General features: G+C 53.2%; 6 protein-coding genes across 6 annotated transcripts; 4 read left to right on the forward strand and 2 right to left on the reverse strand.

Moving 5' to 3' along the window:
* Positions 1 to 799: 799 nt before the first annotated feature.
* Positions 800 to 2,537, forward strand: CGCS363_v014737 (uncharacterized protein; the record flags this gene model as incomplete). The annotated part of the gene is made up of 3 exons (XM_036646586.1): positions 800 to 1,690; positions 1,742 to 1,823; positions 1,873 to 2,537. 3 exons carry the CDS (start codon positions 800 to 802, stop codon positions 2,535 to 2,537), a joined length of 1,638 nt encoding a protein of 545 aa, XP_036488292.1.
* A 968-nt stretch (positions 2,538 to 3,505) lies between these two features.
* CGCS363_v014738 (uncharacterized protein) lies at positions 3,506 to 4,057 on the reverse strand (the record flags this gene model as incomplete). The annotated part of the gene is made up of 5 exons (XM_036646587.1): positions 3,506 to 3,511; positions 3,564 to 3,575; positions 3,637 to 3,786; positions 3,855 to 3,872; positions 3,926 to 4,057. 5 exons carry the CDS (start codon positions 4,055 to 4,057, stop codon positions 3,506 to 3,508), a joined length of 318 nt encoding a protein of 105 aa, XP_036488295.1.
* Positions 4,058 to 5,331: 1,274 nt separating this feature from the next.
* On the forward strand, positions 5,332 to 6,464 carry aes1-2 (Acetylesterase; the record flags this gene model as incomplete). The annotated part of the gene is made up of 3 exons (XM_036646588.1): positions 5,332 to 5,459; positions 5,537 to 6,253; positions 6,311 to 6,464. 3 exons carry the CDS (start codon positions 5,332 to 5,334, stop codon positions 6,462 to 6,464), a joined length of 999 nt encoding a protein of 332 aa, XP_036488294.1.
* Positions 6,465 to 7,321: 857 nt separating this feature from the next.
* CGCS363_v014740 (uncharacterized protein) lies at positions 7,322 to 8,559 on the forward strand (the record flags this gene model as incomplete). Its single annotated transcript, XM_036646589.1, has 2 exons — positions 7,322 to 7,529; positions 7,634 to 8,559. The coding sequence occupies 2 exons, from the start codon at positions 7,322 to 7,324 to the stop codon at positions 8,557 to 8,559; spliced, it is 1,134 nt and encodes a 377-aa protein (XP_036488900.1).
* A 4,958-nt stretch (positions 8,560 to 13,517) lies between these two features.
* Positions 13,518 to 14,513, reverse strand: plyB-1 (Pectate lyase plyB; the record flags this gene model as incomplete). Its single annotated transcript, XM_036646590.1, has 1 exon — positions 13,518 to 14,513. The coding sequence occupies one exon, from the start codon at positions 14,511 to 14,513 to the stop codon at positions 13,518 to 13,520; it is 996 nt and encodes a 331-aa protein (XP_036488901.1).
* A 2,280-nt stretch (positions 14,514 to 16,793) lies between these two features.
* On the forward strand, positions 16,794 to 17,771 carry ymaE (Uncharacterized protein; the record flags this gene model as incomplete). Its single annotated transcript, XM_036646591.1, has 3 exons — positions 16,794 to 16,897; positions 16,953 to 17,520; positions 17,580 to 17,771. 3 exons carry the CDS (start codon positions 16,794 to 16,796, stop codon positions 17,769 to 17,771), a joined length of 864 nt encoding a protein of 287 aa, XP_036488902.1.
* Between the last annotated feature and the right edge of the window lie 161 nt (positions 17,772 to 17,932).

The following is a 17,932-nucleotide window of genomic DNA, read 5'->3' on the forward strand; positions in this document are numbered from 1 at the left end:
CCAGGACTGTCCATCATCGGGTCTAGGTCACAGGTCCCGTTCGGTGAGGTCAGCTGGCATACTCGTGGGCTTTTCCTGGCCTTGCTTCGACTTCTCATAGGCCGGCTACCACCCACGCCTACCACCACACGAGGCGACTCTTGCTGGAACACCCAGTCATCCAGCCAGTCCCGTCGGTCTTGCATCACATCACCCGTTATCGAGCCCCATCGCTCGTCGGTCATCGGCCCAGCCAGCCAAAGGGGTCTCTCTGCCTCCCCCCGCGCCTCTCGCTCATCGCCGGAAACTCGCACTGCCACTGTTACAGTGTCGCAGCATCTGGACCCTTGGCCTTAAAGCAACTACGGTACTCGCACGCCACGCAACGCAGGGCGGCACCCACTATTCCATTATCCAATCCATACCCACACTGGACCACTGAACAAGGCGGGTCAACGGTCTTCACCGACACTACCAGCGCTATTGGCCCGGCTCGCTCGCGTTAGAGGGAACATTCCACCACTACGCAGCACACATTATCCCGCTTTTCCCCCTCTTCTCTCGCTCTTTCTCCCTTTTGAAGTGTCGTCATCGCTCTGAAATCTGGGATCCCGCAACACGAGCACTCACTCAGCATTTCTCCCGGATTCACCACCACGGACTGCTGTCATCACCCGACCATTCCACCGCCTAAAGGACACCGTCAGTAAACACCCCGTCCTCTAGCGACAACCACGTCTTTTCTGCGAATTTTGTGATACCCTAAACCGACTTTAATTCGTCTCCAAACCCACCCATACATACGTTTCAACTGCCCACAATGGCCGGCCGCGCTGAACGCTGGGACCGCGACCGCTTCATGTACGAGCGGGAGCGTGACCGCAACTACGGAGACGACCGCCGCTTTTTCGATGAACGCAGCCGCTTTGAGGAGCGCGACGACTACAGAGATTACCCGCCCCCTCGCCGTGGCAGGGAACACTCCGATGAGCGTTACGACCGTAGCGAACGTGGATCCCGCCGCGGCGGCTACGACGAGGAAATCGTTCGGGACCGCCGTTACTATGAAGAGGATCGTTACGCTCCTGGACCCCCTGGACCTGGACCTCGCCGTGGTGAGCCTTTTGATCGCGAATTCGATCGTCGCCTGCACCTTGAAAGAGAGCGCCGTAGCCCTTCTCCCGTCCGCCGCCCGACCATGGTCCGCCGTCAATCATCCCTCGACACTTACGACCGCAAACCCCTCCCTCGCTTCTGGGAGGAGCGCCGTGAGGAGTATCCGGTTCCTGTCCGCAGAGAAGACATCCGCCGCGAGGACTACAGGGCGCCGCCTTACGTCCCCATCCCGCTGCCCCGCAGCCGTCAGCTCGCTTCTGCGCCTTCCCAGCGCTACGAGGAAATCCAGATTGCCGAGCCAGGCTTTTACGGCGATGAGGAATACAGGGACATGCCCGAGCGAGTGAAGGAGCGCGAGGTCGTACGGTCGCGCAGACGCAGAGACCGCAGCAGAGAGTCCAAGGTCTCGAGATCCACCAGGACAAAGTCGCACAGAAGCAGCTCCAGGTCCAGCAGCACCTCAAGCAGGTCGACCAGCACCAGCGGTGCCACAACCATCCGCAGCGAGTACCCGAAGAAGGGCAAGACTCGTATCCCTGCCCGCCTCGTTTCCAAGAGGGCCCTCATCGACTTGGGATACCCCTACCTCGAGGAGGTGAGTTTTTTGTGCCGCTCACCGCATCAAACAGCCGACTAACGCCTGCAGGGTAACACCGTCATCGTTCTCAAGGCCCTCGGCCAGGACAACATCGATGAGCTCCTCAAGTTGAGTGAGGAGTACAAGCAGAGTCAGTAGCCTCATTTCAAAGTTCGTTGCACCTTTCTGACATGATGCAGGTGAGATGGAAATTGCCGCAGCTCGCTCTTCTGCCGGCAGAATCGAGGAGCGCCACGAGGAAATCTACACCATTCCCCCACCCGTGGCCGCGCTCCCGCCGCCTCCGCCCGCCTCTGTCCACGCTCCTCCCCCACCACCCCCCGTTGTAGTAGCACCTAGCGCGCCTCCCACGGTGATCGCTGCTCCAGCACCGCCGCCGCCGGCCCCCGTGGTTGTTGAAGCGCCGCCGCCACCACCCCCAGCCCCCGTCGAGGAGGTTTATGAGAGAAAGAAGACAACGATCGTTCGTGACGTCTCGCCTGCCCGCTCGTACACTACGACGACCTCAGGCACGACCGGCACCGTCTACGAGCGCCGCGAAATCAGTGAGGAAATCCCCATCGGACCCATGGCCATCGCCGAGCGCCGGCGCAGCCGCTCCCGCTCTCGCTCCCGTAAGAACATCCGCAGCGAGATCAAGGCCCTCGAGGCCGAGCTGCACGCACGCAAACACGGCCGCGCTCACTCCCACGGCCGCGAGCTCGTCCGCGCGGAGCAGATGCCCGACGGAGCCGTCGTGCTCTTCGAGGAGAAGGTCGAGAAGGTGGAGGAGCCGCGACGCGGGGTGCGGATTGAGAAGGACAAGAAAGGTAGGATGGCCATCAGCGTACCAAAGTACTACTAAGGTGCGCGTCATCTGTTGTACACCGGCGTCTTGTCGCAAAACATGTGGACTGACAATGGTCTCTTCAACAGGTCCTCCCCCGAAGCTCATGCGCGCCATGCTGGCGACCCTCACGTAAGGGCGCCACTCACCGCCTCGCTGCTTCGCGGCCCACGCAAATTGTATGAATATCACACAAGACGAGCTACAGACCTCATCTATGAAGAGACGGACCATTTTTGTTGCATTTATTTATACCGGAATCTGGGATCTGGCATGGCGATATCATACTACTATTATTACCCTATAGAAAAAAAGGACAACTGGTTTGGAATTTGGGACAGGATACATGTTTATGAGTATGGAACTTTTGGCGGCGAACCGACGCCCGGGCGGTTGCGATCGAGGGAAGGCCTGACGGGCTTTTCGCTTCGTCCAGGAAGACCTCTTTCTTACACGTCTCATAATGAATTTACGATTTTAAATTTCACTTCTTGCTGAAAGAGACATCGATTGTGAGCGATTTTGCTGAGACCGAACCTTGAGTGAGATCTCACTTGAGTTCCGGCACATCTCAGGTGAGATTCGATCTCACGTGAGGTACAGCGTACCTGGCATAGCGTGCGGAGATGTAGCCAATCAGTGCAGACGAACTGGAGGCACAAGGTAGTGTAGTTAAGTCACATCCGGTGGGATAGATATTTGACCTCATAGAACATCTGTGTCATATATTTGCGTCGCTACTGTATCTAATTTCCTTCCCAGTTCCTCATCCGTCTTGCTGCAACTCTTGGAACACAATTTGTCTAGTAGGAATCATAGGGTATATCGGGTCGACCTTGTCCCCAATCCCACTCTTGACATTGTCGCCGTCGCTGATAGCTACTGTGGCCGACTTTACGAAGCTCTGTCATCTCTCCCATGTGTTCCTTCCTAGGAACCTGATTCGTATCACGTCCAGAGCCGGGGTGCGAACTCGCGCTGACGATTTAGCACTAATTTATCGTTAGCAGTTGCATGGTGAGAAGTCTGGGTAGGAGGTCTTACGCAAGCACCAAACTAGAAGTCAAAAGTCAGCAATTGTTAGAACCGTACAGAGAACCTTGCAGTTTGGACTTACACCTGGAGCATCGCCTCCACCTTTGCTCTTAACCACGTTTCCATTGCTGTCGGTCACGGTGCAGGTTCCTGTCACGGTGGTGCATTGGCGGTGGACGGGGAAACCGGCAGCGAGACCGGGGTCCTCGGTGATCCAGTCGGGATACATGCACTGTGGCTCCAATTAGTGATCTAAGTTTCGTTTCCAGTTCGGATTGGGCTGGGGGGTGTGAGTCGTACGCAGTAGACATTTTGACCCTAGATAATGAGTTAGCGCGGCGTTGTAGAAAGCTTTGGAGTGAGGGACTTACGTTTCCGCAATCGTTGAGTTGAGGGACCTGGTCGGTGCCGTAGTTGCAGTACATGTTTGGATTATTCCATTGGCCGCGGACGACTGCCAGTGCGCCCAGGTATACGACGAATGAGATTGCGCGGAGGGACATGTTGTGTGTTGAAGGTGTTGTGTGAATAAGAGAGATCAGGAGTGAGAGTTGCGCAACTCACAAAGTCAGAAAACTCCAGATCTTATATCTAGAGCAGACTTTTAAATATAGCAACCGGAGTTAGTTGCAAGCACATCACAATGCTATTTCTATATTTTACTTTCTTGGTCAATCACCTAGACTTTCTCGTAGTTAGGCACAGCACAGCACTGATTCATGTCGTGGCAGGGTTCATGTTTGCAGATCATGCCGCGCGCCCAGAGCTTCTAGAAAACTACACATTGAGAAATACCCGCCGAGAAGCACTGTTACAAGACAAACCACATATAGTTGCTCTCACTAGCAGTTGACTCAGTGATTGACGGGAACATGACGAACAAGTTGCGAAACTCAGGTTCTGAACATCCAATGGAGTAGCAGCCTGTCACCTGAGTAGAATCCAATACAGTGGTGCATGTGGTCTCCTGCGGTTGATCCAGAAGCAAGAGTTGTCAGACTGGTTGCGCAAAGTCCTCGTTTGGTGTCAAGAAGACTACAACCCCCAAAAATGAAGACGACAACATTACAAAAGCTTCAAGGACGACCACTCCCCCAGTCACCGCCCGGCAGCAAAGCCGAGCGCCCAAAACGGAGACCCCCCCTCCGCGCACGTGACGTCCAATTTCCGTCCCGTCTCATCCCAGTCCACCCTCACTCTATTTTGCTTCAACGCTCCACCCTCACCACTCTACCCCACACACGCTGTGCGGTTCAATCGGCACCTGTTCGGACGACGGGGAGGCAGAACGATGCGATGAACCCCCCTTAACAGAAAGCTTCTCTCAGGTTGAGACAATCATTGCCGTGTTCTTCAAAGAACTGCTTAACTCCGCGATGTTGAGATGTAGAATGCAGCTCGCAGACGCAGGGCGCCGGCCTACCCATCCTGCCAGGGAAAAAAGAAACCTCCTTCGCAGCGCAATGCCGGCGCCTTTCCCAACGGAGCCCGTCCGAGCACTCCGGAGCCCACCGTACCCCCGATCGCTTGCTTCCGTGTAAATTGAGGGGGCCGCCATCTGGGGCGACGTGAGATGTAGATTAAACATTTCCCCCTTGGTGATATTCCTTTCATCGTTTATTAATCCCCCAGGTTTCCCGTCGATCTTCCTGAGCCTATCACGCATCCCACCGGCTTCTTTCGTTTTTTCGTATCGATTTCGTATCGGACGCCGTTCGTTTTTATTTAGACATTCATTCGTTTCTGTGAGGTCGTGTTTCATTGTGCTGGGTTCACGATGAAGTCTCAAATCCTGACAACAGGGCTGCTCGTCGCGGGCGTGAGTGCCGCCGCGACGGAGAAGAGAGCTTGCAGCGCCACGGCAGAGTGGCCTGGCTTCGCCGGCATCAAGCACGCCTTCGTCTTGTAATTCGGCCCCCATCTCTTAGACGCCACAATAGTTAGACATTCTTGCCCGGAATACTGACCTCGCAAAATCACAGCGGCGACTCCTACTCCCAAACAGGCTTCAACACCTCCCTCGCGGCCCCCTCCGCCGCCAACCCGCTCGGCAACCCGTCCTACCCCGGCTGGACCTCGTGCAACGGGCCCAACTGGGTCGACTACCTCACCGTCAAGCACAACGCCTCGCTGCTGTACACGTACAACCTCGCCTACGGCGGCGCGACCGTCGACGCGGCGCTGGTCAAGCCGTACGCCGACACAGTCCTCACGCTCAAGGACCAGGTGTCCGGGCTCTTCAACACCTCGTACGCCTCGCGCACGGCGCCCGCGTGGACCGGCGCAGACACCATCTTCGCCTTCTGGATCGGGGTCAACGACATCGGCAACTCGTACTGGAACGGCGCCGACTCGACGGGTCCGCTGAACGACAAGATCGTCGGCGTGTATGAAGGGTTGGCTAAGGAGATCTGGGAGGCTGGCGGGCGGAACTTTGTGTGGTTGAGCGTGCCGCCGGTGGACCGCACGCCGATGCTGACTGCGGAGAGCGCGGACGCGCAGAAGCTTTGCAAGGAGGACGTGGCGGATTTCAACGGCAAGATTGCCACGATGGCGAAGAACGCGACGGGGTGGGAGGGGGTGAATGCGTGGGTTGTGGACGCGAACGGGGTGTTTACGGGGGCGATTGAGGAGCCGGGCAAGTTTGCGAGTACGGCGGGGTTGAAGAATACCACGGCGTATTGCGAGGCGTACGAGAAGTAAGTTCTTTTGATCCAGAGATGAGATGGGAGATGGAATGCTAACTTGAGGGACAGCGGTACTGATGCGCAGGATACGCTTATTGCGAGCTGTGGGGTGCCTGTGAATGAGTATTTTTGGCTGAACACGCTGCATCCTACTTATCCCATCCACGATGCGGTTGCGGAGACGGTTGCGGATGCGTTGGTTGCAGGACCGAACGTTTGCTGAGGCTGAAAGAAGGAAAGATTGAGATTCTTGTAGTTACTTTGACAGATGTGTACATACGGACAAAAAGGAATGCAGTGCTTGTCATTAGATTATGCGGTGTAGCGAAAATAAGCTTGCTTGCAAGCGATCTCATGTTGACTGGGACTCGGCCCGAGAGGCAAATATCAAACCCGCCATTGTGGTACCCGACATGTTTCTCTATTAAGAGAAGTTCGAAAACGGCCGTATGGTCGATATGAGTGGCCTCATTCTTCGCCTTACAATGCCAAATATGGCAGACGCGAGGTGGACCATGCCTCAAGAGTGATCACCAACACAGGCGAGGGACCTGGTCATGCGCACGCGGGGCGCAGTGAGAAGCTGAACTTGGCATAGGACGACTTGGACTTGAAAAGCAGTGAATTGGTTAGACTATGGGCTTTATGGGTCCTTCGCCAGCTGCTACACTCGGTTGGAACACTCTGTTGGTGGTCGATATCTTGTTGGGACCGGGGTTTGGATGGCACGATGGAAGGGCGAACCCATGAGGCCAGTAAATAAGACCCAACCAACGAGCCAAAGATACCCCCGGTAACACTCATGATAGCCCGAAAAGGTCTGAAGCCCCAGTCATATCCTTGCCACAATATGCAAGTGCATGGTCCGTTAGCAGTGCGGTCCTTCTTTGTCCATGTCGTGTTGTCTTGCCCCAGGCCACCAGCTTGGCCACCGCCGAAGTACATACTGAGGCCAACCCCCGTTGGAAGCCCCCCGACCCCATACCTGTCTGTTTGGCACCTTTACCCTCCCTCTCCTGGAGTTGTCGGCGCTTGTGCTCGAACCCGAGGGGAAAAGCCCCCAACTCGCTTCTTGTCGCGATGAGGGCCACCGCGGTTATTTACGTTCTCGTCGCCTGGGCGGTTCGCTGCGCCTTAACACAGGAGCTGGAAGACATCCCGTACTGCTCCCGGATTTGCTTCACAGTTGGAAACTCTGAGTGGTGCAGCCTCGGAAAGACATCCAACTGCGTTTGCAGACAAAGCATCGCCAGCTACTACCGCGGAAAGTTCAAGAGCTGTATAGAGAGTAGCTGTCCAGGAGACGTGACGTTCAAAAGTAGTTATCAGTCCTGATTAACCCCCTCTAGTCGTTTCGAGATTGTGATTTGTGGTGCTGACAAGTCCTTGCAGAGGCCTATGCCGCCTTTGCAGCGTACTGCGTCGCAAATGACTGGATAGATGCCGCCTCAACAGCATTGGGCGAAGCAACGACGGTCACCATCGGACCAATCGTCATAGCCACACTGGCGACTACAGTAACAACAGGCTCTGGTGGCTCTACGGCGACTATCACATCGGACATCACTGCAACAATAGGAGAAACTGGGCCATTTACGACAGGATCAGCGACAACTGCGAACCCCTCTACTGAACCGACGGCAGAAACGGCACCCACGACCGACGAGAGCGACAGCAACAATGACTCTTCTAATGCATTGTCAGTAGGTGCAAAGGCAGGTGTCGGAATTGGAGCTGCGCTTGCGGTGGCTTTGGTGGCTGTTATTCTGTTTATCTGGAAACGGAAACGGACGGCTGCGTCAACCGAAAAAGACGAGGAATCGTCAGTCCCAGAGCTCGATAATGGCGACATCTCTAACAGACATGAACTGGACTCGAGCACGATGACTACTGGGCTGGACAAAACGCACTCAACGGCATTCTCAAATCATCAAGGCATGGCTGAGCTGGACGCAACCACTGCGTTGATCAAAGGACAGACGAGGCTTGTTGAAGGCGAGGTCACGCCTCCAGTGGAACAAGGCGCAGTTTCGCCGGAGGCTGGATCCATGATCTCGCATCCTACACCGTCACTGCCCCCAGCAACGAATATAGCACAGCCTATGATCGGAGATTATATCAATTCCAACTCGTCGGAACCGTCACTTCCGAGCACGGCGGAGTTGGAGCACCTGCTTCACGAGGAGCAGCTCTTGAGGGAGAGAAGGCGGACGTTAGAGCAGCTGCAACGGATACAAGAGGATGAACTTGCTTTAGGAGAGCGTATAAGGTTGTTGAGACAGAGGCATAGTGGCCAATCGTCAGAGGGTGGGGGATAATGTCGATGTCGGGGTTTGTAACCGCGCGGTGGTCCACACCAGCATCACATTGAGACTGAAGTCCTTCTGAGATTCTTGAATAAGTGCTTATGGCATCAGCGCCGTGGAAATTTCATGCTGGGTGGTGGAGGCAACTTGTGAGGGCGAGGCAACCATTTCGAAGATGGTTATTAATATTTGACTGATGACGTGGACGCGGTGATGATGAAAGCTACAGGAAGTTGCCACTACTTGTACATAACTGATGTTAGCATGTTGCGTTCGTATTACTGTGAATAATAATACCATGGAACGTTTGGTCAATCATATACCACCAAGGTCTTTTCCTGCCTACTTCAAGTTCCCCTTTAGTCCCCCACGCCGCGCACCCGCGAATCCCTCAGTGCGCGGGACTGTAATACCAACCCCTTCCTTAATCTCTTTTTGGTACATTATCACCTAAAAGTGGTTTAAATAGCAGCCAAGGCCACATCATTTGACAGGTTGCCGAAGACATCTCCGGTGTCAGCGTAGTTGACTCAAGGGACGCTTTCGTCATTCCATAGAGTCCCAGAAACAGACTTTGGGCTCAATAGCATACTAAAGAAGTTCAACTTGTCATTTGGCACGTCCAACACATACTCCAATCACACTCCGGGACTGGGCGGAGCAATCAAGTTAGTGGTTGACATCTCGTTGGGACCGGGGTTTGAATGGCCCGATGGGCAGGCGAACTCCATGAGACCTGAAAATAGACCCGACCAACGGACCAAACAAAAGAACGACCACATTCTTATGATTGCTTGAAGTCTCATAGGTCTAATGCATCCTTGTATTCTCATGGAAAAATGCATGTTCCGTTGGCTGCACCGCCCGTCCCGCTCGTGTTTCTTGCCCCCAGGCAGCAGGCCACAACTTTGGCCCCCGCCAGGATACATACCTAGCACAGCGCCAGTTCGACTCACTCCCTTTGTACCTCCTGTCTCTTGTTTCTTTCGCCCCCTAGTCTATGCGCATGCTCATTGTTGGCGCATCTGCTTGCAGCAACTTGATGCTTGAGCTACACGCTCAGCTGGATCGGACCTCTTGAGTCTTATCCCTCCGTCCCCAATGAAGGCCTTCCTTTTCACCGCCGCGCTAGCCATACGCTTTGCCAGCGCGGTCAATGGAACGACATGGCGGACCAAAATGCCATACTGCGCGCAATACTGCTTCGTGACTGGCGGCGATTCCTTGACAAACTGTCAACTGGGACTTGATGACGAGTGCATATGCACTGAAAGTACGGATGACGTCCTGCGTGCGGTTATGAAGACATGCGTTGAAATCAAGTGTAAGCGATTCAACCGAAAGTTTCCAGGTCAGTTATCATCCACATGACTGGCTCTTGGAGTTAAAGTCATTGCGTTTCGTTGGTCGAGTACCTATGGATGATTGAGCTCACAAGCCCAGGGGATATTTGGCCTATTTTTGCCGAATTTTGCGTCGCAGAAGGCTACCTCGATTCTTCCGAAACAGCGCTGCCTAGTAGTATGACAGCTACAGCCGATACGTCAACCGTTACATCGGCGATAGTGATAAACACTTAATCAACTACAACAACTGGAATAGACACGACGGAACCGACAAGCCCCGCCGCAGAGTCCAATTCTTCAGGCGGCAATGACGTTGACGCCTCCTCTTCGAATAGGCTTTCTCCAGCTGCGAAGGCAGGCATTGCAATCGGGGCTACTCTGCCCATAATAGTAGGCGCCGTATTACTCGCTCTATGGCGCAAGAGAAGGAAAGGAATATCGCCTGACAAGGATGGAGAGACCGCAATGCCAGAGCTTGGAAGCGGCGACAACGCCAACAGACATGAGCTGGGCCCTGAATCAAAGCTGTTCGGGACGGGTAGCACAGCGCTAGCAGAGCTTGAGAGTGGGCATGTCATGGCGGAGCTAGACGGACCCTCATGCCTCGTCTACGGCGCGGAAACGAATAATACGGGGGACGAAACTAGAACAACGGCTGAGCTAGATGGCACGTCACCAGGGCCAGAATCTTCCAGCTGAGGAGGAGTTGCGACGTAAACCGGATGATGAAATTGCTTTAAGGGGTCTTGAAGCAAAGGCAGAGTAGCCAATCGGCGGGTGTTTGAAAGCGATAATTGTGTGGTGGATTAGAAATGTTCACGAGCCCACAAGTGCGCGGTGGGTTTTTGGTAATTGCTTGTTTCGGGGATCCTTTGAAGTTCCCCATGAGGATTTCCGCAGCTTTAATCGCACTGAACGCAGGAGCCAATTGAAGTATACTTCCTCTCTTATTTTTGGCATGATTGTCAGCGACAAAGCCGTGTTGCTTGTCAAATTCGACTCTAAGGAAGAGTCCAATTGCCCCTCTATAGTTGAATAGGGCAGCTAGGTGCAGCGGCGTCCGTCTGTCCTCATCTTGAACATCTACATCAATGGGTGCAAAGAGTTCTATTCTCGTTGCCAAGGACCCGAGAAAATATGATAGAGCCTGTGGAACAATCCAAAATGAAGGGAAGCACATTGTTGAAAGATCTTAGAAAGGTGTCAAAAAGTCTGAGGAGAAATCCAAAGGCCGGGCTGCGAGCTACTGGAGAGTCTCAGCATATATAATTATTTCCAAGTATGCTACCTTTGTATTCTCACTTAAAGCTGTTCTCTACTGGATCAAATCGATAAAGCTGTGGGGTTCATGTTCCCGACCAGCCTGTCAGCATCCAAAGAAGCCTGAGAGGGGATGCACACTTGGTTGGACTTGGTCGCTAAACAGGTCTCCATTGCAAGTCTGATAACTATAAAATGGCCCCGTCATCCACACCTCAAGCGGATTACGGCTTTAACCTCTTGTGACACGGAACCGATGACTTTCTCTCCCGGCCTTCATTCTGCCAAATACCGCTTCCAATTATTTTCCTTGGGGTCCATCCGTTTGCGACCCATTTTCGTATTTTCCACTGCGCCAACTGACTTTTCCCACTTAGGATTGTGGGTCTCAATAGTAGTTCTGCCTGCGATTTCACGGATCAAAACCGAAGGCGCATCATATCTCCTGGTAGACACATATCGGCAATCAGGTCACAGTGACGGAACATGAATGCCGACTTCCGACAAAAGCCCAAAGACCTCTCCATTTAATCCAAGCACTGGAGAACCTCCAGTCAGTTGATACGCCATGAACAATAAAGGAAACGAGCCCGCAGACATACAGCCACGGGAGTTTTGCTTGAAAATACTGGAGAAACAACCAGACAATGAACTGCCAACCCGTACATTCAACATCACGACGGAAAAGGTGGAAGTAACTTTTGGAAGGATGGGCAGGTACGCCACCGTCAGCTACGTTTGGAATCAATACGACGACGAGACGCTGAAAAGAGAATTACGAAGATGCTTGGAAAGTACGGGAATCCACCTGGTTTGGGTTGATAGATGGTGCATCAATCAGCAAGACGCTGCTGATAAGACTATCGAGATACCTAAAATGGCCCAGTACTACAAGCAGGCGGCCCTAGGATTATGTCTTGTACCCGAGGTGGAGTGCCTGCCTGGCACATGGGGCTTCAAGGAAAGCAAAAAGAAAGGGACGGAAAAGATGATCGAGATAAGAACGAAAGTGGGCAACAGTCAATGGATGTCGCGGGTGTGGACATTTCAGGAGGCCGAACTGGGACCGAACCCTGTTCTTGCAAAAGACGGAGACCTTTGGCCGCTGCCAGCGTTGCTAGGGATGAGATGGGCAACGAAAACAGAGGTCGGAGGCGATGCAGATCCTTTTGGATACACTCTCACGATGGCATACAGGCAATCAGCAACGAGAGATCGATTTGGGTTTCAAGAAGCGGTCCAGGCCATAATTAGTATGGGAGGACGAGGAAATGAGACCAAACAAACACTTGGTAGCTTACTGGCCCGGACGATCTTCAGGGAATGCACGGTGGAAGTGGACAGGATATATGGGGTGCTTGCACTGGCTTCAGATGCGGCACAGGTAAAGATTGACTATCAGCGGACACACGGCGAGGTGGTATCCGAATTAGTTGGAACGGGACTACTCCCGATTCATTTCATAGAGGGAGACTCACCAACACCAGCGGTACAGGGCAAAAGCTGGCACACCACTTCATCGCGGAACTCGTTTAACGTGTCCACATGGCAGGGAGTTTTCTCGCAAATGCGCCACGAAGGGTTACCGATAAATGGAAGGGAGGTGAGATGCGATAAACGGGGACAGCTGAAATGGAAAGTTGGAAGGAGAAGATACATGGCGATGTCAGATGGCCCTTGGGAGGCTGGGGTGACATATTTGGTAGCCAACATGTGCGGAAGAAACCAGCGTGAGCAGACACAGCAATGCAAGTGTCTGGAGCAACCGACGTGGCTGGTTCTTACCGGCCAAAGAATCGGTAGTAATGCGTGGCACAAAACGAAAGCAGACCTGATAGAGACCAAGGATAGAAAGACACTAGGGTGGAAGACGAAGGACGGGCTAAAGGAATGGGTAGTAAAGTGAGAACTACTTGAAGGGCTCTAATGTGTAGTGATCAAACGGTACGGCTCACCAGGATAGTAGGTTGCTGGAGAAGAAATATTATCGTAGACACCAGAATAACCAGCTTTCGGCTTTTTTCCCATCATCTACCCCTCATTTGAATCTCTTGTATGACCTGGGCTTTTCGCAACTAGATCAATTATCTTGATGTATCTCGAATTTGTAGGTCACTGTTGAACACGTATCTGCTCCAACTTCCAAAAGCATGTGTAAGACATGGTTCGAAATGAAATTGTTCCAAGTGTCAATTTGGCGTCGAATATGTGTGCGTATATATGTACAATCATATATGCCATGTGTAAGAATAAGTAAATACAAAATGAATTATGTCCACAGAATGTCCTATGCAGGTGAAAGAAAGCCCTATACCCTCTCGACAGGCACAATCACATGCCCGTCCTCCATTTACCAAAAACTGCTTAGAAGCTGAGAGTCTGGCCAGCAGTGCCAACAACCTTGCTCTTGACGTTGGCCTTACCGTACAGAGTGAAGCTGTAGGGAATCTTGCTGGAGCCGAGGTCGCCCTTGGGAGCAGTGTTCTCACCACCACCGTAGGACATGTCGGAAACGGTAGCGTATCCAGTCTCCTTCGAGTCGGCAGACAGGATGACCTTCTTGCTGGAGTTCTCGAAAACGGACGACTCGACACGGACCTGGGCGCCCATGCGGGTGTTGACACCGGTGCTGCCGACCTTGTTGTAGAAGTTGTTGTAGATGTGAACGGTGCCGAAGCGGACGGACGGGTTGCGCGAGTTGACGTTGTTCCAGTAGTTGTTGGCGTAGGTGACGTGCAGCTTGCCCTTATCGCTGGTGTTGGTGTCGACGTGGCCAATCAGGGAGGTCTTGTAGTGGTCGTGGATGTAGGAGTTGGAGATGGTGACCCAGTCGGAGCCCTTGGTGATATCGAGGAGGCCGTCGTAGTAATCCTTGCCGTTGCTCATATCGGACGAGACATCGACGTGGTCGACCCAGACGTTGGTGGAGGACTCGATGCCGATGGCATCGCCGTAGGCCTCCTTGACCTTGGCAATGGCTAGGTTGCGAACGATAACGTTGGAGACGCCCTTGATGTAGAGGCCGGCGCCGGTGATCTTGGAGCCCTTCTGGCCGACGATGGTCTTGTCGGAGGCGACGCGGACCTTAGCGTTGCCGGAGATGGAGCCCTTGACGACGATGTTGAGCTTGCCGCTCGACTCGGCGGCCTTGGTGAACTGGGCCAAGGTCGACACGGTGGTAGTGGAGCCGCCCTTGCCTCCGGTGGTTCCGCCGTTAGTGCTGGCGTAGCCGATGTTGCAGGACTCGGTGATGGAGGCGCGCTTGACGATGGCGGCGGTGGACTCCTCGTCGACGGTGGGAGTGGGAGCGGCAGAGGCAACACCCAGGAGGGCGAGGTTGAGGACGTTGGTGAACTTCATTTTGAAAGGATCAAGGTAATTCGGTTTGATGAATGATGGAAGATTTGCAAGTGTTTGGTAGAACCCAGTTCTCAAGAAGAAGTGAAAATGTCGAAAGAGTGATGCGAAAAAAGAGTGACGCTGACTGAGGATGAAGCTCAAAAAAGACCTGACACGGAAAGGATTGACACTGGTTTATATGTGTCGTGAAGCAATACGGCGAGATGTTGCTCGCGCGGCGTATGCTCCCCAACTCCACCCATCTCGAGTCCCGGCCAAGATGGTTAAGTCGGCAGCGAGGCGTTGGCATCGCATTGGCATCATTTCCAGACCTGCATGCCGCTTGCCCCGTTAAAGAAACAATGGCGAGACCCACTGCCCTACCCAAATCGCTGGTTTATGCCCGCTTAGGATGCTGTCGACATTCACGCTAAACTTTGATTCTTTCTCCGCATTGTCTTAAGTGACAGGACAATTGCCGGCAGCTCGATGCAAGTTTTCACGATCGTGACAACGCAAGTTGGAGAGCAACGAGCACGATACGGACTCGTCGGAGTCGTCAAGAAGTCTAGAGACTGTCGTTCTCGGCAGAGCCTCATTGCCACGGCCCCAGGTGGAAACCAAATTAGCCCAAGACTTTTAACACCTCTTGGGTACTATATATCCCCGGCGGGCTCACGGAGCCATTCCGTGGAGGACCCTCGTGAGGCTCGATCGGGTCGGTAACTCGCTCAAGCCTGACAGGGCTGATGCCCACGAGACTCTGTGATGGAAGTCTGCCCACGCCCCCTATTCGTGGGCATCGTATTTCACCGCACAGGAGAATCACCCTTAAATTTACGGTCAGTTTCTGGACCAGAAGCCAAGCGTAGCTAAACCAAAGTAGGCTCTTGGTATTGGCGGACGTCGTACGAACAGGTAGGATCGTTTCAATGCCGGGGTAGGATACAGGAGTCTCAGCCGCGATCCGCCCGTCATGTTGGGTTTTGTAAATCCGCAAATCACCAACAAGCTTGGATGCTGTCAAATCAACCTGCAGCATGCAAGGAGGGTGAAATCACTGCCTGGGCAGCTCTCAAACCATGGACATTCATGTTTTACTTCAACCAAGAGGGAGACGATGACTGCTTACAGGTGAGATGGCATGTGGAATACGTACGCAAGCGTCTCCACCAGGGTACAAGGGCCGGCTTCACTACCGATCACGGTGCAGCCTCCGAGCCCCTCTCGTGAGGTTTATTCCTGAAAGATGGCATTCTGGTGCTCTCGGACTCCTAAAAGACCCATCTGATCCATGGGCCAAGCAACCTTATATTAACGCCAAGGCCAAGAGGGATCTTCGGCATCGTGGTCTTGGATCGCCAGGGCGTCTTGGCATGGCGGAGCGGAGCGGACCGATCTATCGTCCGTGTTATTCAAGGTCGCAACAGACTTATTGAGTTGTATTAATATGTCTTGATCTTACAAGGTTTCTTGCCGACATTAGTGTTCGTTCAAAAATAGGTACCTATTAAATTCTGGGTTTTGTCAAATTGTAAACTCACTTCTAACTCGGCTTCGAGATTACCCAACCGATGTTCCCAACCTTTGCTATAACCACCAACTATGCAAAGATTTTCGTAAGAGGTCCAGTGCAAATATTTCGCGGTGTTGAACGATGCTGTTCGATTTTAATGAACAACCTTGTTAAGTAATTAAATTCCAGGTCCTGTACATCGACTCAAACCTAAGAAATGTGTATATTTTCTTGTCGCAAAGGACTTGAGAAATAGGACAGAGCCAGGTTGAAAATGAAGTTAACAAGAAAGGTTCACAACCTGAACCTTCTCTCTGTCTTTTTCATCTCGAAAATTGTCGGATCACGGTTCAACAAGCGCTCATCTTCAAGAGTGGGCAGCGAAAGTGGGAGTCTCTGAAGTGGGCGCCGTAAGTGGGGGAACGCAGCATTTGTGACGACATTCGCCCGCTGAAACCCAGCCCTTTCACTATCTCTCGTACAACCAAGTCAGTGGTGAATACCTTATTTAACAAAACAATCAAAACAGTGTCTCCTTCCAAAGAGAGTCAACGCCAAATGTTTTAAGCCCGGTTTGTAGTTACCTACAATAACGCGATTGCGAAGCTGACTAATGCTAGTGAAGCTTACGGAATCACGAAAGTCAGTGAAGCTTCCACCAGTGACTCAAGACACGACTCCGCACGAGGGGTCGCGATACAAGAATCCCGCTTAGCCCTTGGCGAAAGCTAGAAGCTGTTCCCTGCAGAAACTTTACCAGCAACACAAGCTTGCAAACAATCAAGATGGATCTCATGATATGCGGCACCTGCGGCGTCCAATTCGACAGCCACGCCGTCAAGTCATGCAAGATCTGCGACGACCCACGCCAATACGTCGCCGAAGACGGGTGAGAGTCTCTGCTACGAGTCAGTCCTCAATTCTAACCTGACAATGCACAAAAGCCAATGGTTCACCACCCTCCGCGAGCTCCAAGACTCCAAAAAGTACACAAACACCTTCACAAAGGACAAATTCAACTCCGCCGTCATCGCGATCCGCACCGAGCCCCAGCTCGCCATCGGCCAGCGCGCCTTCCTGCTCCGCTCGCCCGGCGGCAACGTCCTCTGGGACTGCATCACCTACATCGACGCCGACACGGTGCGGCGCGTCAAGGCGCTCGGCGGCCTCGACGCCATCGTCATCTCGCACCCGCACTACTTCTCGACCGCGCTGCACTGGGCCGAGGCCTTCGGGTGCAAGGTGTACGTGTCGGCCGAGGACGGCGAGTGGCTGACGCGCCGCGGCAAGGCGCACGAGCTGTGGGAGGCGAAGACGATGGAGTTCGTCGGCGGTGAGTTCCTGGTCGTCAAAGTGGGCGGGCATTTCCCCGGCAGCTCGGTGTTGTTGTGGAAGAGCGAGAAGAAGCTGTTTGTGGCGGACTCGGTGATGGTGGTGCCCAGTGGGGTGTATCATGTTGATCGGCCGAAGGGGACGGCGAGCTTTGCGTTTATGTGGTCGTATCCGAACATGGTGAGTGAAATTAGTGGGAGACGATTTGAAGATGAGTAACTGATGGGGAATTTGTGCAGATTCCGCTCTCACCTGATGATGTGCATGGAATCTGGAAGGCGATCTCTGCGCTGGATTTCGAGGATGCTCACAGTGCGTTTCCCGGCCGCGATGCAAGGGGTGGCGCGAAGAAGCGACTGCTTGAGAGCGCGCAGCTGTGCGTGAAGTTCATGGGATACGCAAACCACGCCATCCACTCCGAGAAAATTTGAGAAAGACGGTAGTAGAACTGCTGTCGTGTTGACAAGTCCAGATTTCATTGCCATCTGGCAAACTTGTTCAGCAAGACAGACCTATTCAGTTGTTGGTACAGGAGGAGTAGTCCATGATCTATAATGACACAAGAGAAAACATGAACCTGCAAAGTTATATT

The sequence above is a fragment of the Colletotrichum siamense genome, assembly GCF_013390195.1.
Source record: "Colletotrichum siamense strain Cg363 chromosome Unknown KSG_Cg363_contig10, whole genome shotgun sequence".
NCBI classification, from domain to species: domain Eukaryota; kingdom Fungi; phylum Ascomycota; class Sordariomycetes; order Glomerellales; family Glomerellaceae; genus Colletotrichum; species Colletotrichum siamense.